General features: G+C 49.3%; 1 protein-coding gene across 3 annotated transcripts in view; it reads left to right on the top strand.

The window, feature by feature from the left end:
• KIAA0319L (KIAA0319 like) overlaps window positions 1-20,438 on the top strand; it is a 128,376-nt gene extending 107,938 nt beyond the window's left edge. For all 3 annotated transcript variants that reach the window (XM_036911933.2, XM_036911932.2, XM_036911934.2), the window contains exons 11-21: window positions 345-468; window positions 1,075-1,207; window positions 2,909-3,057; window positions 4,089-4,240; window positions 4,609-4,747; window positions 6,264-6,423; window positions 10,059-10,201; window positions 11,129-11,251; window positions 11,773-11,863; window positions 12,854-12,945; window positions 19,265-20,438. In XM_036911933.2, coding sequence (XP_036767828.2) covers window positions 345-468; window positions 1,075-1,207; window positions 2,909-3,057; window positions 4,089-4,240; window positions 4,609-4,747; window positions 6,264-6,423; window positions 10,059-10,201; window positions 11,129-11,251; window positions 11,773-11,863; window positions 12,854-12,945; window positions 19,265-19,452 — 1,494 coding nt within the window. In that variant the 3' untranslated portion in view covers window positions 19,453-20,438. The remainder of the gene's footprint in view (window positions 1-344; window positions 469-1,074; window positions 1,208-2,908; window positions 3,058-4,088; window positions 4,241-4,608; window positions 4,748-6,263; window positions 6,424-10,058; window positions 10,202-11,128; window positions 11,252-11,772; window positions 11,864-12,853; window positions 12,946-19,264) is intronic.
• Window positions 20,439-22,608: the final 2,170 nt, after the last annotated feature.

Raw genomic sequence — 22,608 nt, 5'->3', positions numbered from 1 at the left:
TGTTATTTTTATGTTTGTGATCTTCTTTCTGGCTTGGGTCATAGAGCTGATTTGGTTATCAATGCACGTTTTTCTGTACTCCTCTCCCTGTGTGAAAGAGGTTTGACTTTATTCGAAATTACTGCTGTCAGGGAGGGGGACAAAAGAGGAAGGTGGAAACTTTTAACAAGATGTCCCACACTGTCTGGTTTAGCATTCACTAGTTATACTGAACTGGGAGGTTAATAGCCTACTACCAGCCTCGGTTTAGAAACCTGGGTAAATAATTTAGACCATAATAGGACTTATTATATGTTGTGATTTTGGGAGCCTGCTTACCCACTTGTCTGTTTTTGCATATCCAGGGTGTTAGAACACCAATCCTGCAGCTCTCTGCCATGCAAGAAGGAGATTACACTTACCAGCTCACAGTGACTGACACAATAGGACAGCAGGCCACTGCTCAAGTGACTGTTATTGTACAGCCTGGTAAGTTCCAACCATCTGGTGCAAGCTCTTCTGTTGGCTGGTCCCTTGAACTTAGGGGAAGATGGTTAGGGTTCTGAATTGTATGAGGGTAGAAGTGGGAGGCGTCAGTCCATGGGGCCCCTGGTAATTTCTGTTGTCCATTCCTCTGTGCTTTCTTCATGACTAGTGCTATGAAGCACAACCTCAGCTTGTGCTCTTGCCCTTGGCTAGTTATTGTGCTTTTGAGGGAACATAGCAGATAAAGGCTCTGCCATCCTAAATCCTACCATGTCCTTTAAGGGCCAGCTTAAAGCCCACTTCCTCAAAAAGCCCTTCTGCATCACTCAGACCCTTTCATTTAAACTCTTACAGTGTTACATTTCAAATTTAGCATGGCATTACAACTTCATTATGTTCTGGCATGTTCTTTCAGGATTGTTTGATAATGGTTCAGTCTTATATTCTTCACTGCGCACTTCCTGACTGGACCCATATCCCCCACAGTATCTGACAGCTCTGTGGGCAGAGAAGCAGAGTCCGCATGGCTTCTAGAACATATGTCCCAATTGGTTCCTCTCCTCTCCCAGCTGAACTCCAGCTTTTGACCTCCATGTCTCTGTCTTCTAGAAAACAACAAGCCTCCTCAGGCAGATGCAGGCCCAGACAAAGAGCTGATCCTTCCTGTGGACAGCACTACCCTGGATGGCAGCAGAAGCTCAGATGATCAGAAAATTATCTCATATCTCTGGGAAAAAACACAGTGAGTATTGACACAAAACCCTTATTTATGCAAAGGCCCCAGAGGTTTTACTTTCTGTTAAGAGCTGACTTGCTCTTACTGGCTTATCCAAGGTGGGTGACTGAGAAAGAAATTTTTGCCATCTCAAACCTCAACTCAAGGAAAATGATATGAAATAATTTATGAAAGAAAAAATGAATGCTTACCATCAGTTAGTCCCCAGGTAGAACTCTGTGGTCCTGGTGCTTTTCCAGGTACAGTCCATCTGCTGAAATGCATAGTTTAATTACACTTGAGAGGCAGGATGGAAGGGGTAATGGAGCAGAAAAATACTGTTGCTCAAAATTAACTGGGTAAGGCTGGCAGTGGGGACGGGGCAGAGCAGCTATTAAGGAGAATTGGAACTTCATCTACAAAATGAAAGCATTTCTCTGTTATTGTTTCCTTGAAGATGCCATTTACCAATTATGTTAGCCAGAGGCCAAAGCAATAACCAAAACAGTACTAATTAAACTAGAATTACCTAATCGAACCATTGCTGGTTCTCACAGTTTCTTTTAGCTCCTTTAAACCATAACAAATGGAACCTGAGCTATATGCAGGATTCCTCAGAAAGCAGAATTCCAAGCAGTGGCAAGCATTCTCAGGCTCCGAGGTAGCAACCACAGTTGGTTTTTGACTAGGACATTACAGCCAGGTGGGAAAGGGCTATATTTTGACTATAGAAACCACTTGATTTATGATTGGTGAGTTGGATTCTACAAATTATTTTCCTCAGCTCTTGTTTCTATCTTTTGGAGAACCCAATCTTCCTCATCCCGTGTGTTTTAATTATAACTACTTGTTGATATGGCTAATAAACGTTTCAGCTGAGTTTTATTGGTGTTTACAGCAGAAATAATAACTTAGCCTAGCTTTTTAGAAAAGAATCTGTCTCAGGAGGGGTCAAAGGTTATATGCTTAAACAGCAAAACAGAGCAAACCCAGGAAGTCTGCAGATTTCTCTGGTCATCCTATAATTTTAAGGAAAGCTCTGGGGCATTTTTGATCCTTGAGCAGAAAGGCTTTCCAGTATGTGCAGCATTGTGCCGGATATTGGCACAGAGCTCAGGCCCCTGCTGCAGGCTGCTGTGTGAGGCCTCAGAGAAAGCAGGATCGGGTGCCCTGGGTCATCCAGGGCCCCTGCCCAAGAGCTGGAAGGAGCTTTGCTTCCAGAGCTGCTAAGAGGAGGGTTTGCTCTGAGTGTTCCTCTGCAGCCTTGGCCCACTTCCTTTCTCTGACTTTTCAGCAGGAGTTTGGCATGATTAAGAAAGGCATTTTGCTTCTTTGCTGGCAAGGGCTGAACCAACTACTGGGCCAGAAACGCTTTTCAGAAACAACACCCTTAAATCATCCTTTTGATCAGAGGCCTGCACAGAGCACTTTCTTCCTTTTACAAACTGGAATAGCAAAGAGTTTGAATGTCCTAAAAGCTCATATGAAAGATAAGGCTAGATGTATTTGAAAGCTGGTGAAGAGAATTTTCTGATCAGCAGGTAGCCTGTATTTTGGGGCCAAATGACACTCTGTCCAAATGGAGTATTTTTAAACATGTCCTCTCAAGGTCTGGGAAACAGCAGCTCATGTCTTAGCTGAGGCAATAACCGTCTGCCCCTGCTGAGTCAGGGACAGGAGAGCAGCAGTAAGGTACAACTCCACGCTCTGGTTTCTCTCCCTGTCCAGGGGCCCTGACGGGGTGCAGCTTGAGAATGCTAACAGCAGTGTCGCCACTGTGACAGGGCTACAAGTGGGAACCTACGTGTTCACCCTGACTGTCAAAGATGAGAGGAACCTGCAAAGCCAGAGCTCTGTGAATGTCATTGTCAAAGAAGGTACCTCCCTGCCTCGGGTTGGTGCAGCAGCCTCTGGGGCAGAAAACCTGCAGTTAGATGGATTAGAGACAAGGGGTAGGGAAGAAAGTTGAGGGTAAGAGCAGCTGTTTCTTGCTTTTCTAAAACAACCTTTAATTGACAGTGAATGTAAGGTGAATTTTAACTTGTTGGGTACCCCCCGTACCTCCCTTCCTGCCTTCCTTCTTAATGGAATAGGGAGAGTAAAGTTTTTTTCCCTTTGCATTTTTATTTTGCTTCTGCTGCTAAGACCTGTTTTCTGACTTTCCCACCAGCTGGCTACAGTGACACCTGCTGGCAGACCTCAGAATGACTGTCCTGTGAGCCTGCACTCTTGAGGCCAGCCTGAGGCAGGGGCACACTGGCCATGCTCTGGTTCACAGGCCGGGATCAGTGATGGCCTGGGTGAGGGCTCAGCTGAGAGTAGAAAACCCATCAGATACGCAGGCGGCCTGCAGCTGCAGGACACTGAGCTCAGTAAATAGAGAGTATACACCTGAGTAAACAAAGCGGCAGGCAGGGCCCAGGGGGCCCAGGATGAGAGGGCTCGCTCTCTCCTTTTTCACTATTAAAGTAATGAAGAAGGAATCAAAAAAGATGTTCAGAGAATAACATTTTAAGTCATATTTTAAAGAGAATTTGTGGTTCCAGCTGGATGAAACCTAAACTCTAAGGCTTTAATCCACTTTGGACCTTGTTTCCAACTGTCACATACCTCCAAAGTAGAGAAATGGATTCCTTTTGGGGAGGCTGCTCTGAGAATATGGGAAGAAACTACACTTGTGCCACCTGTTGTTTGGTGTCAGGAGAAATTTCTCAGGGTGGGCCTGGTGCCTCAGGACCTGTGGAACTCGTGGTTTAAATCTGCATTGTTAGTTTCTGGCATGGATTAGCACTTAAAAACAGTTCTCCATTTAAGATGCTTTTGATGTTTAATTTCCTCATAAGCATCATGAAGAAGTGTTCCTTCTTTTCCAGAATGTTTATTATTTCGGTGATTTCTCCTTGACTAGAAATAAACAAACCACCTGTAGCCAAGATAAGCGGGAATGTGGTGATTACCTTGCCCGTGGACACAGCGGAGCTGGATGGCTCCAAGTCCTCAGATGACAAGGGGATAGTCAGCTATCTCTGGACCCGTGATGAGGGGAGCCCAGCAGCAGGGGTAAGTTTGCTAGGAGCTGGAGAGCCTCACAAGGTCAAGGTGGTGAGCTGGGGGTTGGAAGCTGAGCCAGTCATTCTAGTATCTGTCTTAACCAGGTGGTCTCTTGTAGCAAATCTGGATTGTTCTCTGAAATCCAGGGCAGTTAAATGACTTGCCTAGGGCCATTCTGCAAGCTAGTGTGCCACAGAATGTGTTTCTGTGCCCTGTTCCAAGCAGCTGTGAGCTGCAGAGCCATTACAGAGCAGGAACTGCCCACAGCTGAAGCAATCTAGCCCCGGAGGGCCTCAGTTTTGACTGAAGCAGCAGCTGACTCTGTGAAAGGAGTGTGGTTTTGTTCTGCAACACAGATGTGTTGTTCAACCCCACAGGAGGTGTTAAATCACTCTGACCACCACCCCATCCTCTTCCTTTCCAACTTGGTCGAGGGAACCTACACATTTCACCTGAAAGTGACTGATGTGAAGGGTGAGAGTGACACAGACCAGAGCACTGTGGAGGTGAAACCTGGTGAGTGAGCGCCTCTAGTCGTGAGACTAAGTGTGATTGCTGCATCAGCCCAGCAGGCCCTCAATCCTGATACCCCTTCCCCGTGCCTGGACAGATCCTGATAGCATATAAAGCTTTTAAAAAACTCTAGAAACCCTAAGCTGAAAAATCCTTAGAGGCTGTCTGTTCCAACAGTACCTCCACCCACACAGGATGTGGACCTCCCCCTGCTCCTACCAGACAGAGAAACAGAAGCTCAGAGAGGGCAGGGCTTGCTCAGTGTCACACAGTGGTTGTGTCAGAGCTCGGCCTTTGTGCCACCAGCACAACACTTTCTCCTCTACACATGACTGACAAGAAGGCTCAGGGTACTTTGGGAATCCGAGCACAGGAATAACTTGAGTCATAATGTCTCATCAGCATCCAGATGCAGAAAACAATTTATTTTTATAAGTTGAGCCTCAGGCTTTATCTGACAACCCAGGGAAGGTACTGGTGACTCTACATTTTTCAGATTTGCAGAAATAAAATTTCCCTCTTAAATAGAATCATGTTTTTATTTTACTTGGAGGCTTATTTAGTATTGGAGAGGAAATAAGTGTGTGTGGGGGGGAGAAGGGCTTTATAAATTCCTGAGCATCTGATGAGAAGGCATTAACTCTAAACCTGCTTGTTATTATCTGGGCCAAGCTCATGTATGGGTGTCCTAAACGGGGAGGGATCTTGGCAGGTCATCCAGGCCTTGTCCTACCTCTGTGCAGGACAATAGCCAAGAAACTATAAAGTCTCTTCTGTGTTTAAAATCAGATTGCAGAGAGTCACTAATTATATAAGTTCTACATCAGGGTAGGAAAGTGGCACACCCAGGTATGTGAATAAGGTCTTCTGAATGACCACTTTTAGCACCCAAGTGCAGAACAGTCTTCAGGACATAATGGCAAGTAAGGCAAATGGTCTCACAGTTCCAGGGTTGGGGAAATATTGTGCAGCTGTGATGTTGCTCAATATCTGTTTTGTGACTGCCTGGATTTACGTCGTGTTTACTGTTTTTAAACCTGTAGGGCAGATAGATTCCTATTATTGGTAATAAGATTGTTGTAGACAAAGTATAGAAAGTCACTGAAAATCAGATGTGGAGCGGGAGAGATTGTGAGATACCCCCACTTGGCCTGGACAGCTCAGCAGGGCCAACTGGGCAGAGGCTTTTGAAACAAACCTCAAGATGTTTGTCTCTTCCCCACTCCCTTCCTGAAACCCTATTGCCTTCCCCACTCCCTTCCTGAAACCCTATTGCCTCCCTGCTTTGGCCTGATCCCCAGGACAGATGTGCAATTCTCAGGTTGGAGTAGCGATTTGGAAGCTCTCCGTGCCAGCCCCAGACCGCACTGGTAGAATTCAGTCTTGTCCCTCTCCCTCTGAAGGCCACTGGCGTTTCTGAATGCGCTCAGTACTTCCTCTCTTGCAAAGGCAGGTGCACGGTGTCAGGGCTGTTAACTCTCCTACTTCCAAAGCCATGACTGATCCACATGCTTTCCAGATCCCAGGAAAAACAACCTGGTGGAGATCATCTTGGATGTCAGCGTCAGTCAGCTAACTGAGAGGCTCAAGGGGATGTTCATCCGCCAGATTGGGGTCCTCCTGGGGGTGCTGGATTCCGACATCATTGTGCAAAAGATTCAGCCGTACACGGAGCAGAGGTAGCTGGGCAATTAATGGGGGGAGAAAAGGAAAGACTTGGGCCCCCTGGGTTTCTTGACTGAGCTGAGAAATAGTGTGGGTACATAAAGAAGGGTGGGCTGTCTGACCAGGAACCACCCATGGTGTCCATTTCCTTACGAACTTTCCTAATACAGGTCACACACTCTGTACTAGACACTGCATCAGGGTACCAAGGTACAAGGTCAGAAGAGGTCCATTATGTTTGATGGCCATGGTCTCATAGGGGAGCTAATCAAGAAAACATATGCTGTCAGTACAAGATGGACTGACAGAATGTGTGGTGTCATGGAGACACAGAGGCCAGGAAAATTCCTCCAGAAGGGGTGGGGTGGGGATAGTGCAGAGATTTTCCAGAAGAGGTAAAATTTGCATTGATGAACCCTGGGAGGACAAGGAGGGAATTCAGAAATAGGGAAACCACATGGGCAGGAGTTCTGTGGTGTGAAGGTACAGTTCCTCTGGAAGAAGTCATTTGGTTCAGAGCACTTAATGGTGTGCCAGTATGTGGTGGAAGATAAGACTGGCTATGTAGACAGAACAGTCATAAGCAAGCCAAGGAGTTTAGTTTTAATAGTTTGGGCAGGAGGACTCAGGGTAATTTATGTATGTGAAGATCTTGTTTTGTTTTGTTTTTGAAGCAAAGACATTTGATTGATTGATTGATTGGGGACATCAGTAGGTGGGGACTAGACTGCAATAGGGAGAGACTGAAGGCTAGAAACGAGTCAGGAAGCTTTTGAACTAGTCTAGTAAAAAGGTAATAAAACCTGAACTAAGGTAGCAGCAGTAGAAATGTCAGAAGAGAAGAAATTAAAAAGAAACTCATAGGTAAATCAGTAGGACTTGGTGGCCCTTTGGGAATGAAGGTGAGTTAGGCATCAAGTGAGGCTTTGGTTTGATAGACGGTGAATGCCATTAACTGAGATTAGAGCTACAGAAGGAACCAGTTTGGAAGAAATTTTATGAGCTCAGTTTTGACTGTTGAATCTGGGGAAATGTTTCATCAGATAGTTGCAAGTATAGGCTGGAACTTGGCTAGAAGGAGAAGCCAGAGATAGGGAGTCCTGCACACAGGCAGGAGTCAAAGCCGTGCGGATGATGAGTCACACTGCGGGAGTATCAAGAGGGTTGAGGACAGAACTCTGGAGAACACCAGTATTTAAGGAGGGAGGCAGAGCAAAAAAGAGCCAGCAAAGGAAACTAAGAAACAGCAGGCAGAGAGGTGGGAGGAAAACCAGGTGGGAGTGGTCTGCTGAAGTTATGGGACAGTTGGCAGGAGGGTGGCTGCCAAAGGGCTCAGAGGCTACAGAGACAGAGTGTGGTGAGGATGCAAAACAGGCTTTTGGGTTTGTGATCAGTAGATCATCAGAACTGTAGTGAGGCCATCTTACTTAGATGTTGGGGGCAGAGGGCAGATTCATTTCATGGTTTGAGAATGCAGAGATAGTAAGTATAACACCTCTTTGAAGAGGTTGGTGCTGAAAATAAATATGGGAGACAAGATCAAAAGAACACCTTTTAAAGGTAGGAAATACTTGAGTGTTTTTATGGACTGAGGAGGAGGTGCAGAGGAAAAGTAGGTGGTGGAGATGGAGAGGTGGGTCTGGGGAACTGGCCATGGGCAAAGCAGGAACACCACTTGCTCTGGAGAGAGGAGGGAGGGAGGGAAGATGTGCTGTAATGGGGGACGTTAGAGCTAGAGAGGATGAAGTTTGAGAGCATTGGTACAAAAGTTCTGTGTTTTGTCTTAGAAACTGGAGGTAAGGCCATCTGCTTTGAGGAGGTGGAAATGAGATGGGCAGCCTGTGGGAAGTGGTAAAGGTGGGGAGCAGCAGCTCCAGCAAAGAGCTGGCTTCAGGCAGTACTGAGCTCTCAGCCAAGGTTAGAGGCAAGAGGTGAGAGCATTGGTTCCCAATTCTAGCTACATACAGAATCGCCTGGAGCTTCTGGGAACGTACTATTACCCTGGCTTCTCCCCCAGAGATTATGATTCAGTTGATCTGCAGTGAGGCCTGGGCACTTAAAATCCAAAAGCTCCCCAGGTGAGTCTAATTTGCAATCAAGGTTCACTAGGTCAGAGCCTTGTGATTAGTGCTTTTAAGCTCTGCTCAGCAGCCGGGGAGTAGGAACAGGGAGAGTGGCTGCTTGGATTGATCCAGGCTGGTGGGAATTGGCTGGGTAGAAGCAGTGGAAAGACATTAGTGAGAGTGCTGACGGAGCGTGGTGGGAGGGTCTGCTAGCATGCTGTCGCTGCATCTGGGGCAGGGGGAGGAGGGAAGCATCACGGTGACTCTGGATTTCTGGCTTGGACTGGATGGGCCAAGTTGAGGAATTCAGGAAGAGGACACGATTGGAGGCAGATAGAATATTACAGTGGAAAGAGCTGGCTCCATAAATGGTTATTTTATTTTGAGATGTGTTGGATTTGAGGTTCTCATGGAAGATCAGGGGTAGATACTCAGCAAGCATTTGCAAGTATAGATCTGATCACTCAGGAGAGACATGGGAAGAGGAGATAAAGATTTGAGGGATATTAGTACATAGAAAGAAATTGAAATTATAAGCATGGATTAGGTAACTGGGAGAAAATAATGAGAAATGGACCACAGGTCTTTTATGGTAAAGGTTTGTTTCTTGATTCTGAAATTTTTCAGCCCCCAGTGTTGCTAGCCTCACTGCCCAGCAACCTTTTAGAAAGTCTTTTATGACAGTGCTTCCCAAACTATCATGGCCACACACAGAAAATGATGCTGTTTATATGGCACTGTGGGATAGATGGACAAGGCTGCTTGTACCGGAAGCAATTGGTCTAGGACCTCTGGGGTGCCTGGGTCCCACCTAGCCCCTTGTGCTGAGGGGATCGGTATCTTGGGCACAACTGTAACCCAGTGTGACCTCCTGGTTGGGAAGGTTCCATTTGTGAGATGAACATGGAGTCAGGAAACAGGCTACCAAAAATAGAGGCCAAGGCATAGAGAACAGATTCTGTGGCCTCCCAAATGTGAGTTCAAACACAATCGGCCTTGGATGGAAACTGACAACCAGCAAACAGGTTCTAGGCATGGTATAACATAACCTTGCACCAGCCACACCTCTGGGCAGTGTCTTTCTGTTGCTGTCATAGTAACAACCATGTTGGCTATGCTTTGACCTATGGGTAATGTTTTGATGCTGTCCAGCAATTACATTTTACAGAGCACTGTGGTTTGCCTTTCAGGTAATCTCGGTACAAAATCAACAGCACTGCAGTTGTAGCTGTTAAAGCTATAGCCATACGCAAATCTGTTTTCCTGACCTCCAGTTACCTGTTTGCAGCTGGGCAGCGCAGGGCATTTCTAAAAGCCTAGGCTTTGGAGTCAGACACATCAGGGTTGAGATCTGGCTCTGCCATAATTAACTGTGTGACCTTGGGCAAGTTACTTCACCCCTCTGAGCCCCAGCGTTGTCCTCTGTAAAGTGAGGTGGCACTGATAACACTTTCTCACTGGCTTGCTGTGAGAGAATGCCTAGGATATTCAGCACAGTGTCAGGCACAGCAGAAGATCCCTGGCAAATGGAGCTACCATTCTTGTTGACTGCGTCAGCTCATTCATACTGTTGCCTGTCTCTGCAGCACCAAGATGGTATTTTTTGTTCAAAATGAGCCTCCCCACCAGATCTTCAAAGGCCATAAGGTGGCAGCGATGCTCAAGAATGAGCTGCAGAAGCAAAAGGCAGACTTTCTGATATTCGGCGCACTGGAGATCAATACTGTCAGTGAGTAATTCTTGGGAAGTTGGGAACAAGAGCTCACCTGGCATTGCCCACAGCTCACCTGGCAGTCTCTGCTGTCCTCAGGCTTCAACTTCTGTTCTTCAAGAACATAAAGAAAACCACTTTCCTCTGCTGCCATTATCATGAAAGGGTCTCAGTTCATTGCCGGGGTTCTTAACGTGGAGTGCACAGGCAACCCCAGACAGCATTCGGGGGCGCTGTGAGTTAGAGAAAAAAAATTACGTCTTTATTTTTACTAACCACTAATTGAAAGTCATTATTGCCCTCTGTTCTGAAGGTAGACACAAACTACAGTAGTATTAACAGAAAGTGTGACTGTGATGCTGTGGAAATCACAGATAATCTTGTGTCACACTACTTGATGAGCTGTCAGCCCATGCCATCACTACCCAGAATTACAACAGTTGTTAGACCCACTTCTCAATCTTGTTGCTTACTGTTTTAATAAAGACACCCATACGTTATTATTTAAAAGTTTTATATTCTTAAGACTATATAATACTAAGTATTAAATAATTAAGAAAAAATACTTAAGTATTTAAAGAATATATTCTATATAATTGCTTTCTTTTGTAATACTATGGAGTATATTTTGGCAATTAAATTATTCAGAGAAGGGGGTCTATGGAACATGAAAAATTAAGGACTGCTAATACAGAGAAAAAATTAAAAACAGTCTGGAGCCATCGTCCACTGGCGTTTCTCACCATTCCCATTTTATCTGACTGTGATGATAATTACAGGCCACATGCCCCAAAACACATACCTCTGAAAGCTCTCAGGGCAGGTCTCCAGGAAATTCCACCACAGGCCATCGAGCAGGAGGCTTCGCATCGTCCCGGGCTCTGGGGGCTGGTGTCCCCCGGTTCTGACCCTCGTTGCTTCTTTTCCCTTGCCTGCCACTGCCAGCGTGCCAGCTGGACTGCTCTGACCACGGCCACTGTGATTCATTCACCAAACGCTGTATCTGCGACCCTTTTTGGATGGAGAATTTCATCAAAGTGCAGCTGAGGGATGGAGACAGCAACTGTGGTGAGTTTCTGCTCGGCACTGGGCCAGCTGGTTTGGCGCTGGATGTGGTTTCTGAGTGGAGCAAGTGGGTGTTGGTGTTTCCAAGGCAGATGAGCCAGCGTGGAGAAGAACTTTGTGTATTTTCTGTTTGGGAAGGACTTTTGCTTCCTTCCTCCACGGCTGCCTACGGTTAGGGGAAAACTCTGAAGCAGTCTTGTAAGAAGAACCAGGCTTAAAGCAGACCAGCTGCAGGGCCCCTGTCTTTTTGCCATGCCCACATACTATAACCTGAAGGAGGCCCTCCGGTTTCGGATCCCCCGTCCCTCTGTTAAAGCTGCTTACAACCTGCCCCACTGTCCCAGGGATTCAGAGCAGGGAGTGGAAAGCAGGGGCAATTCCGAGGGTTTTAAACTTCCACTGCCTTCAGCTTCAAGGTCTCACCTTCCCAGACTCAGCTTGTCTGCAGCTCCCACCCGAAGTGGGCAGTGCAGACTGCTTCCGGCCTGTCTCACGGCCTTCGCTCCGCTTGTTTCTCTCGGCAGAGTGGAGTGTGCTGTACGTCATCATCGCCTCCTTTGTCATTGTGGTCGCCTTGGGAGTCCTGTCCTGGACTGTGATCTGTTGTTGTAGGAGGTAAGATGCGTTCTCCTTGGAAGTTCACTCGGGCTTCTTGCCCTTCCATGAGGAAGGTGCTGCGCACCGGGCTTCCTCCTGTAGCGCTGCTGAGGGCAGCAGTGACGCATTCCTTTGGCTAAGTGCCTGTCGCCGCAGGGGTCTGTAGCCTAGGGAGCGGCCAGCCCACGCCTGTGGCTCCACATGCAGGCTCACTACCTTAACACACGAGTTCTTCATTCTTTTGCCTCTTTCCCATTGGGACTCACATGCGTGCATGTTTTCACATACTTGTAAACTTAGGTTAATGTCTGCCTCGTGAGAACACTCAGGATGAGGTACTCTGGGTTTTCATTTGAGTCCTTCTGTCTAGTCCTGTACTATTGAATGGTAACATTTACTGTATGTTTTTCATTATTAATAATAAGTGTGATTTCTACATTTACTATGTACCAAGCACCATGATAATTTATACATAATACCTTTCTTAAAAGCTTCCCAGCCTTCTCTCACCTTACAGATGAGGAAACATAGGCTTAGGAAAATGATGTCACCTGTCCATGGACAGTTAAAAGTGGCAGAGCTGAGATTCAGCTGGCAATATAACATCACATAAAGCTTAGAAAATTAAAAGAATTCTTAAAAATTCCCACCACCCTAAGACCACTGCTGATAACAGCTTTGTCTGTGTGATGCTTTCCTCCACCCCACCCGAGGCATAGCGTTTTCATTTTCTTTACATTTTTAACCAGTTCTCCTTCATTGCCCTGTGGAATGGTGCATACATGCTAAGATAGTCATATTTTCCTTGGCTTTTCCCAGAATTGATCAGGAATATTGAAGCACAAATCAGTTGCCACATTCGCCTGCTGAGAAGCAAGGAGAAACAGCCCTCCTGTTACGCAGCTTCCCTGAGACAGGGCCCCACCTGCAGTCTGGCCGTCATCCTGTGGTGGGCTGCCTGAGCCTCTCACAGAACCTCTTTCCTGAGCGAGGGATTGTGTTTTTCAGGCAAAAAGGAAAACCCAAGAGGAAAAGCAAGTACAAGATGCTGGATGCCACAGATCAAGAAAGCCTGGAACTGAAGCCAACCTCCCGAGCAGGCAGGGCCCTGGGAGCTGGGGCTCTCTAGATTTGTGCACACTCCCTGTGAAGAGCCATGGTCACTAGTCCCACCTGAATGTGTCACTAGCAGCTGATTGCTGGAAAAGCATTTTGTCCCTTGCCCAGTGAAGGTCTAGGGTTGACCCTGCCCTGCTCTGGCAGAGGCTGCCTGCTGGCTGGGCTCCGACCCCAGGGCTCACTGCTCAGCGCTCCTTCACTCTGCACGGGGGGCTGGTACCTTACTTTGCTTTGCCTGCTCATTTTCCTCGGGGCTCCCATCTGGAGTTCAGCCTTTCAAGCTGCTCCCCATAGTCAGGTTCAGGGACCTTGGTCTCTTAAACCTGACCTGTCTTTTTTAGGCAGACAATAAGGGAAGGTGATGAGATCAAAGTCAGTGTCTGCCAGCTGATCCCCTTTCCCATCAGCCTTCCTTTCCCGACTTCCTCTTCCCAGTATTTGGCAGAGGGGCCCCAGGCTCCACCACTGTCTTAGCACAGGCGGGAGGGTGGCTCCCCCACTACTCCAGGTGCACGGGCCTCACCTGTCAGGCGCCTCCCACCTAAGAGTTTCCAACTACATGGGCACCAGTGCAGCTTTCAGGATGGGCTAGAGGGTTAGGGCAGCCGGAGGGCCTTGTGGGGCAGGTGCTGTCAGGCCGACGTTCATCATGGTGCCACAGGACAGGCATGGTCTATTAAGGGAGCTGGACCCATAGAGCTCTTCTTAAACACGCTACAAGTAGATCTACATTTATACAAAGTGTATTAGGAGGGGCTGTAGGGAGATACAGAGAGTTCTAAGACAGGCTTTGCTCTCCAAATTTGAGTCTAGTAAGGGAGAAAGCATGCCAGGCAATCTGAGCTCTGAACCCAAGCTGTTTGGTTAGAGGGCACTGGGTGGGGTGTTGCTGGAGGCCATGGGGCTTGTAAACCAAGGAGTGCAGCCAGAGCCTCCCACCTAGAAATACTAGGGGGCAGGCCAGGAGGTGAAAGCCTGCACAGCCCACCCTCCACGGAGCAGCCAAGGTTGTTTTCCTGTTACTCTGATAAGATTTTTCCACCCCTTGAAATCCTCCACTGACTGACTTGTGGTCTGGAAGACATGGCCTTGGTCAGCTTACCTGAGTTTGCCTGAGATCTTCCTGTTTGCTGATCTGTCTTTTCTAAACAAATCGTGCTGGTTATCTCTGTCTAGAAAGCTCTTTCTCATCTCTCCCTTAACTTGCTAGTTAAAGGCATGCTCCTCTTTCTCCTACATGTGTGTTTCAGCATTTCTGTCACTGCAGCGTATCAGTTATGTATTTGCCTGTCCTTTTTCCAGTCAGTGAAATCCTTGAGGGCAGGACTCTGTCTTACTCATCTGTGAATATGGATGGAGACCACTGTGTACCAGGCCCTGTGCCAGACACTGGTTACACTGTGGTGAACCAAACAGGCTCTGCTCTTATGTGGCTTATATCAGACAGACACTAAACAAGCAGACTCACAAATACACAAAATATGAAGACAAACGGTCTTTATAAAGAAATCACTAAAGCTGAGACCCAGGATTTGAGTATGAGTTAGCCATGTAAAGACTCTGGGAAATAGCATTCCATGCAAAGGAGCAAAGTCAGTGAAGGTCCAGCTGCTGGGAAGAGCAGAGGGCATTTGAGGAAGTAGAGGACAGTGACACGCTGGGCATGGTGTGCACAGGGCAGGTGGCACAAGGCTGGCAGGTGAGCAGGGACCTTGCTGTGTGCTCCTTCTAGGAGTGATGGGAAGCCACAGATAGTTTAAGGGGGTGAAGGTACAATTGATTTACATCTTAAAGAGACAACTGTGGCTGCTTTGTGAAGGAACTGGAGTGGGGCAAGAGGGTGAGAATGTCCTTATGGAAGAAAAGATGAAGAGATCGAGAGACAGACAGATTCCAGCTACATTTGGGGGAATGCTTGGTGCAGTTCCTGGCATGTTGGCTGAGGCATAGGAGACAAAAGGAGAAGGAAAGGATGGTGCTTGAGTTCCTGCTCTGAGCCTGTATGGACCATGTGTGGTGTTCTCCGAGTCGGGAGACTGGAGAGGAGGTGCTGGAGAGAGAAAGTGCCTGGTTGGGGACAGTGATGAGTGGGGTTGAGGAAATAAGGCTGGAGACTGGCGAGGACTACCCTGTGAGAAGTTCTGAACGTCAGCCTGAGTAGTTAAGCATTCTGATGGTGATGAGGAGTGACAGCTTGAAAGTGCCGGCTTCGGAAAGTTAGCCTAGTGGCAGCATTTAATCAATGGAAGGGGAGAGAGCACAGGTGGAGGCCAGCAAGGGGATTTCTGTGAGGGTCCAAGGTGAAGGTGGTGATGGCTCAGCATGGGGTCAGTGGGATGCAGGGATGGGAAAGGTCAAGGCTGACTTCTGACCTGCGAGACCAAGGATGATGGCACTGCTCACAGAAGTAGGACTCACGCGGTGATGGCTTAGGGGAGAGAAAACTAAATGGAACTCGGCAGAACAGGACTGGAAGTGTCGAAGTCGGAAGTTCTTGTGTGCTGGTGAGGGTCACCATATAAGTGGGTCACAGCCGCTTTTGGGAGAGTGTGGAGGGACAGAAGAGGAGTCCGGGGCCAAGGAGCCCAGGAAGAGTGTTGGCAGGGGAGGGGATCAGGGAGTGGGCTGCAGTGTTTGCTGCTGCGTTAGGAAAGGATGAGGACAGCCGTGACGCCGGTCCCTGAAGAGCTGGGGGAGATTGGTGCTGTCAGCGGGAGTGGGAGTGCAGGCTATTTAGGAAGTAGATAGGCAGTGAGAAACCGGAGGCCCTAAATATTTAAAGTCTTTTAGAAATTGAGCAGTGAAAAATGGAGGAGAGGACGGGTCTGAGGGCAAGGGCTCTCTCAGATGGGGTCCTGAGCAGATCTGCAGACAGGGATGCTGAAGGCAGAGGGGAGGTTCCTGAGGAGGGCAGAGACAAGTGGATCTAAGGGCCCTTCCGAGTCAGGAGCCAGGGGCCCGCTGTGCCGGCTTGGAGAGGCGAAGCGGGAAGGGCCTTACGGCCCCTTCTACTGGCGGGGGTAGCAAGGGAGAGACACAGGGTGGCCAGCGCACCAGATCACCACAAGGAGACGTGGGGCAGCAGGCCTTCTCCTGTGGACAGTGTCGCCTGAGGGGGCATCAGTGTCCCCTGAGGCCTGATGTGGTCTGAGCAGGCCAGGGGCCCCAGCTCTTGCTTTGGGGATCAGTTGTACACGTAGAGCAGGGTCACTAGGAGAACGAGGAGAATGGAATTCAGAAGAGTAGTAGAGTTAGTGGCTCTGTTGTGCAGAAATATGGCATATGCAGAAGTGGTGGAAACAATGCTGTCTGCTGGGAGCCAGTTGGGCTGGGGTGAGGAGTGACTGCTGACCTGGAGCCCAGGGCCCAGGCCCCAGGGGTGCCAGGCAGAGCATGGGGGGCGCCCACCCTTGGGCTCAGCTGACATTGAGCAGCTGTGCTTTGGTTTGGTTTGGTGTCTATCCAATACTGATTTGCTCTTGTTGATTTCAACTGAAGTATATTCAGTTGAACTGTATGAAATTACTTACATCTGACTTTCTGACCTATAAAAATGGCCATTTTTTTTTTTTGAGAGGGCATCTCTCATATTTAATAATCAAATGGTTGTTAACAGTTAACAACAATAAAATTCTGTACAGGGGACTCAATGCACAATCATTAATCCACCCCAAGCCTAATTTTCGTCAGTCTCCGATCTTCTGAAGCATAACGACCAAGTTCTTACATGGAGAACAAATTCTTACATAGTGAATAAGTTCTTACATGGTGAACAGTGCAAGGGCAGTCATCACAGAAACTTTCGGTTTTGCTCATGCATTATGAACTATAAACAGTTCAAATATGAATACTCATTTGGTTTTTATACTTGATTTATATGTGAATCCCACATTTCTCCCTTATTATTATTATTATTATTTTTATTTTTAATAAAATGCTGAAGTGGTAGGTAGATGCAAGATAAAGGTAGAAAACTTAGTTTAGTGTTGTAAGAGAGCAAATGTAGATGATCAGGTGTGTGCCTGTAGACTAAGTATTAATCCAAGCTAGACAAGGGCAACAAAACATCCACGGATGCAGAAGATTTCTCTCAAAACAGGGGGGGTGAGGTTCTAAGCCTCACCTCTGTTGATCCCCAATTTCTCACCTGATGGCCCCCCTGCGACTGTGCCTGTCTTAGGTTGTCCCTCCCTTGAGGAATCTTACCCGTCTCTGGCTAACCAGTCATCTTCTGGGGAAAAATGGCCATTTTTAATGTGGCTCATCCTGGGTCATTAAAACAGAAAGTCATAAGCACAGCTTGACGGTTCTCAGCAGTGAACATGCCCTTGTATCAGCAGGACCCTTTTGCTTCTTTGCAGTCCCTGACTCTGCCCGACCTCCAGTTTACTGCTAATAGCTTGGAGCAGTTTGTGTGAATGGGGACATTGTGTTTGGCCCCTCGCACTCAACGTCACACTTAGACGTTCTTCCATGTTGCCCCTGTAGCCGGAGCTGGTTTGTTCGCTGCTTTGTCAGTCCCATTGCTGGGTTCATTCGGGTATACTGTGGACGGAGACTGAGTTCTTCCATTTTGGGCTGTCATGAGGGGTGCTGCTGTACATGTTCTTGTCCATGTCCTTTGGTGGACATGCATATGCACTTCCGGTAGGTGTAGACCTGGGAATGGAATTGCTGAGTCTAGAAAATGTGTATGTCCGGCTCCCACTGGTGTACCCAGTGTCCCAGCTTGTCCTGTTCCGTGGGTGACGTCCCCTCGGTGTTTCCAGCAGAGCAGGAGCTCATGGTGGGTGGGCCCCGGGGGGTGCTGTGTGCTGTGGAGCCAAGGCCTCCTCTCCCCTTGGGCTCCTGTCCTTCACAGCTGTAGCCCAGAAGGACTTCCGGAAAGAAGGGAAGCTTTGAGTGGGTGCTGGAAGGACCAAGGAGGCAGGGGCGAGTATTTCATCTACAGGGGCAGAGTGGGGGTTTGAGGGCCTTGACTCTCCCCTGGGCTTGGTTCTAATGTCGGCCACTGTCTCCCCACCACCCTGGGGAAGCCCAGGATGCAGGTGTTCTCCAACCCTGTTGCGCTGCTTTCCTGAGACTCAGTGGGAGGCCTGGCTGTCCCAGTCATGTCCCAGAACTGTTCCCCGAGATGGACAAGGCTGGGTGAGCTCCTTGGCCTGAGCTGCAGAGCACTGCACAGATGGCCAGCGCTTGGGCAGGTCCCCAGCATGTGGTCAAGTCACAGGTAGTCAGAGTCTGGAAGTCCTCAGCATGCAAGAGCCTTAAGTCATGTCTGGCCAAGAAGGGGCTCATCTCAGGACACCTTCTGGTGTTGGGGGGGTCAGATGGAACCAGGAGGGAGAGTGAACGCTGGGTGATGAGGGATCAAGCACACCTCACCCGGTGGCCACTTTTCTAAGGAGGCAGGTTAGTTTGTGGGGTGGCCCGGGCCTGGAGCACTGCTGAGCTGGGTTCTCAGTGCTGCCAGTTACCGCTCTGGTGCTGCCAGCTCAGGCTGCCTCTGCTTTTCCTGGAGTAATAGTTGAATCAGCCAGAGGACAGCCATCTTGCTGTAGCTGGGGTTTGCCCAGAAGTTATTACCAGACCACAATTTACAGCATGGCCTCTCTGCAGCTGTAGGGAGAGCTCTTGAGGGGATTACAAAGGCTTGCAGAATCTCAGGCATCTTTTCTGACTTCAGTGCGTCCTGTGGGTCCTGTTTGTGTGTTCTGATTAGCTGATGGCGTGGGACTGAATCTGAATCCCCACCTGTCGGGCGCTCCCAGCAGGAGAGACCTCTCCAAGTCTCCGACCTGCTCCCCCTCCTTGGTGAAGCCAGAGCAAACACTGGCCTAGGCTGAAGCTGCGTCCTCCCTTGCCAAGCAGCGCCGGGAACTGGCAAGCGCTTTACATCCACACTGTGCTGGGGTGCAGTGAAAAGCCCATTCCCTAGAGCTTGGGTTTTCCTTTGCTTGCCTACCTCCCAGGAACTCCACCCTGATGATAAGAGAGATGATAGGACATTGCACATTTCAGAGAATGAGCAGACTGTCATTGGACGGCCCTAACCAAAGCTAGTAGGGAGGAAGAGTTGGCACTGGGACCCAGGTCTGTTGGGCTCCGGTCTGCCCTCTCTGCAATGCCCACTTACAGGGCTGTTCAGCAAGCCAGCACTGGGGTCTGCCCCTTCCGGCCCAGGGAGGGGACCATGAGCCTGGTCACTGTGCTCATCTTTGCCTGGGGCAGGGTGCAGGGTGTGGCTCAAGCTGAGGAAGGTTCATGCTCCTGACGCTGGGTGCCTTGCCTCCCTTGCAGGCATCAAACAGAAAGGCCCAGCGCTGAGCAGCAGCTTGATGCACTCTGAGTCGGAGCTAGACAGCGACGACGCCATCTTCACGTGGCCAGACCGAGAGAAGGGCAAACTCCTGCATGGTCAGAATGGCTCTGTGCCCAACGGGCAGACCGCGCTGAAGACCAGGAGCCCACGGGAGGAGATCTTGTAGCCTCCTGGCCTGTCCCCTCAGGGTTGGGGTGGGCAGTACCAGGGCCTAGAGCATCTCCAGGCTGGTTCTCGTACCTCCCATGTCTGTGGCAGCTGTTCTCCCAGCAACTGCTGGTCACTCCACCCTGGCACCCCCGCCAGGGCTGCTGGTACTTGAACCCAGAGACATTCTCTGGGAACCCTTGAACGAAGCTGTGAACCAAGAGGTTTTCTTTAAACCCATCCATAACTCCTCCACCCCCTGAATGTCCCCACCTCAGGGCCTCCTTTATCGCAAACCTCTCCCCTGCTGCAAGGGCAGGCACAGCCAGCTCTGACCTTCCCTCCAGCTCCCCTCTGGCCTGGCTGTGCCCCACCTCGCTCGCTGCAGAACCGAGCAAAGCCAGCCCCTGCACAAGAGCCTGCCTGTGGGCAGCACTCTGTTCTCCTATTTGAGGAGCACACCTGTTGCTGGGTCCAGAGGAAGTGGGCCCCCTCTCTCCTTACCACCTATATGCTGGGCTGGTACTGCAGAAATGGGTCTGGCCCAAGAAAAGGGAATTGCTGGCTGGCTGAGGAATGGAGGGGGCCCCATCAGCTGCTGGGCTGTTGTGACTGAGCAGCTAGGCCAGACGCAGACTATCTCCCCTCTTCTCACCAGTCTGCTGCTCCCGGGCTCAGGCCACCATGCCGCGTGTCCGGAGGAGACAGCCACAAATGGACTGGAACGTTGTGGCATGAGAGCGCATGTGTGCGCCTGCCCCGCTGCAGTCTCCTGGGTCTGCCTGTTGTCTTCTCTCGTTCCTTGCATGTGTGTGTGTGTTAGAGTGTGTGTGCATCGGCTCCTTGGAACAGAGATTCCTGAGTCCCTCTGGCCCTGACTGATGTCTGGGTATCTGGGTGTTGAGGAGAGGAACTTCGGGGAGTCACTTTTTAAAAAGAAACTTAGAGTTTACACTACTACACTACTGTCTGTTGTGAGATGATTAAACATGGTATTTAATTGTACATGCTGGGGTATGCTTGTGCTAGCTACACTGCCGACCTGTGTGACATGATGGCCCCCAGGAGGGGAGCTGTGGGCCTGGTGTCAGCATGTGGTGCCCTGGGGGCTGGGATTCTGCCTCTGCTGCTGGTGGAGGGTGCACATGTCTGGGTCCCTGCTGGCCAGCCACTCCCCGTTTGGCTTTTGGGGAGAATTTTCTGTCCTTTCTTTCTTCCATACCTTCTGTTAACACAAAAATGATTCACAAGCTCTCCCCCTCCACCCCATGGCCAAGTTGGGGGGGACAAAGTGTCCTAACGCTGAGGGTGTGGCCTTTAGAATTTTGGGCCCCTGCTCTTCCCTTTTGGATTTCCAAAGCAGTAGGAGTTGGCCACATGCCCCCAGAACACTGTGGTGTTTGTAGGGCAGCTTGCTGGACATGTAGGGCAGGAGGAGGGCTGGTGTACAGCCTTGAACTCCCAGAAAAGGGCATAGGGAGAGGACCATGAGGTCATACTCTACCCAAGGCTCTGTGCACAAAAACCAGCTGAGGGGAGGTGGTATTGGTCCTGTTTTTACAGATACAGAAACAGAAGTGTAGCAAGAAGTTAACAGTTCACACAGGTGGTAAACGATAGAATTAGTCCCCACAAAGCCTGTGCTTGGTCTGGATCAAAATCACCAGGACTTGTGAAAACAGATTGCAGGGCCCCACTGCTGAGTCTCTGAGTGGGTCTGGGGTGGAACATGAGAATTTGCCTAAAAGTTCCCAGGAGATGCTGTGCTGCTGGTCTGGGGACCGCACTCACAACTGCTTGTCTAGAAGTATTCAGTACCTCCTGAACAGGAGGCAGCAGCTGCCTGTCGTCTTGAAGGAGGCTGAGACAATTCAGAGAAGTAAGAAAGATCTGCCAGGGACCGTGCGGCAGGCTGAGGGCAAAGGCTTTCTCGTTGTGCGAGTTGGACTGCAGAGGAGTTGGCGGGTGGGCCGGTGGCCGGGACTTGGTGAGGTCAGTGTGTTGGAACTGCCTGAAAGGATTTGGAAAGGAACTGCAGACTTCATAACTCGCTGGCTTTGTAGATTTTTCCTGTTTTCTTTAGGTTCATTTCTACATCTCATTTATCTCAGCCACAACTCATTGAAGGATATGTTTTCATCTCTGTTTCTGAGATGTATAAAAACTAATTTTTCATCTCCCACTCCTCCCACCAAAAAAAGGACAAAACCCGAAAACTGATGCTCTCCTGGCTTGGAGTCTTGCATTGAGAAGACTGCCACATCCCTCCTGTTGCCAAACTCATGGAGAGGCAGAATTCCCTGGACTTGCTTAGAGCTGGGCTACTTCCAAGTGCCTCAAAGGCACCCTTCTGAAATAACACTGAGTTTCAGGAGCCTGGGAAATCCTGCCTTGACCAGCTTGGCTCATCAGTCCTCCACCCTCTCCAACAAAGGCCTCCCAAGTCTTTCATTTTCTAGACTGGCTAGAAGGCAGGCCAGTAGAGGGCATCCTTGCATTTCTCCAACCCCACTAGGTACTGTGTACAGAGAAGAAACAGCCACCCGGAAGCAAACTCCCAGGGCTGGAAGGTGGCAGCCTGGCCCCGCACCTTGGGGAGAGACTGAGCCTTGTTCTTCAGTTTCCCTGTGAGCCTCTGATCCATGGAAGCAGTTGAAGAGATTGTTCTCTGAACACAGGCATGGAAAGAAGGTGTGTGCACTGAGTGCCACCAGCCCCTGGAAGAGGTCTGAGGAGCTTGGATCAGCACCCCAACTGCTTTGTGTTGACTAGTTTAAGGGCTCCTTAATATTCTTGGGTCAAGCTGGGGCCACTGTGAGGACCCCTTTCACATAGCTAACCTCCCAGTTTGTGGCTGGTGCTGGTAGTGGCCACCTAACACCCAAGACTCCACTGGTGAGGCTCTGGCTGTCCACTCTTGTGCCTCCCCATAAAGGGGTGTGCACTTCTCAATGTCCAAATGCTGCCAAAATAGCTAAAACCCCCCTCTTCTGGGGGTGTTTGACATTGGAGGGTATCGTTCAAGCTTTTTGGGAAGAATAGGCCTTGGGCGGCCTTCCATCCAATTCTCAGTGTGGGTAAACCGCCTGGTGGGTCACTGTGGGGCTAGTCTAACCTTCCCGGCCACAGTTGGCATTTCCCTCACTCCTTGCTTCTAACTAATCAATCAGCACAT

This window comes from Manis pentadactyla, chromosome 4, assembly GCF_030020395.1.
Source record: "Manis pentadactyla isolate mManPen7 chromosome 4, mManPen7.hap1, whole genome shotgun sequence".
NCBI classification, from domain to species: domain Eukaryota; kingdom Metazoa; phylum Chordata; class Mammalia; order Pholidota; family Manidae; genus Manis; species Manis pentadactyla.
Note: the sequence above shows the minus strand (reverse complement) of the source record. Positions and strands in the feature narration are given on the sequence as shown.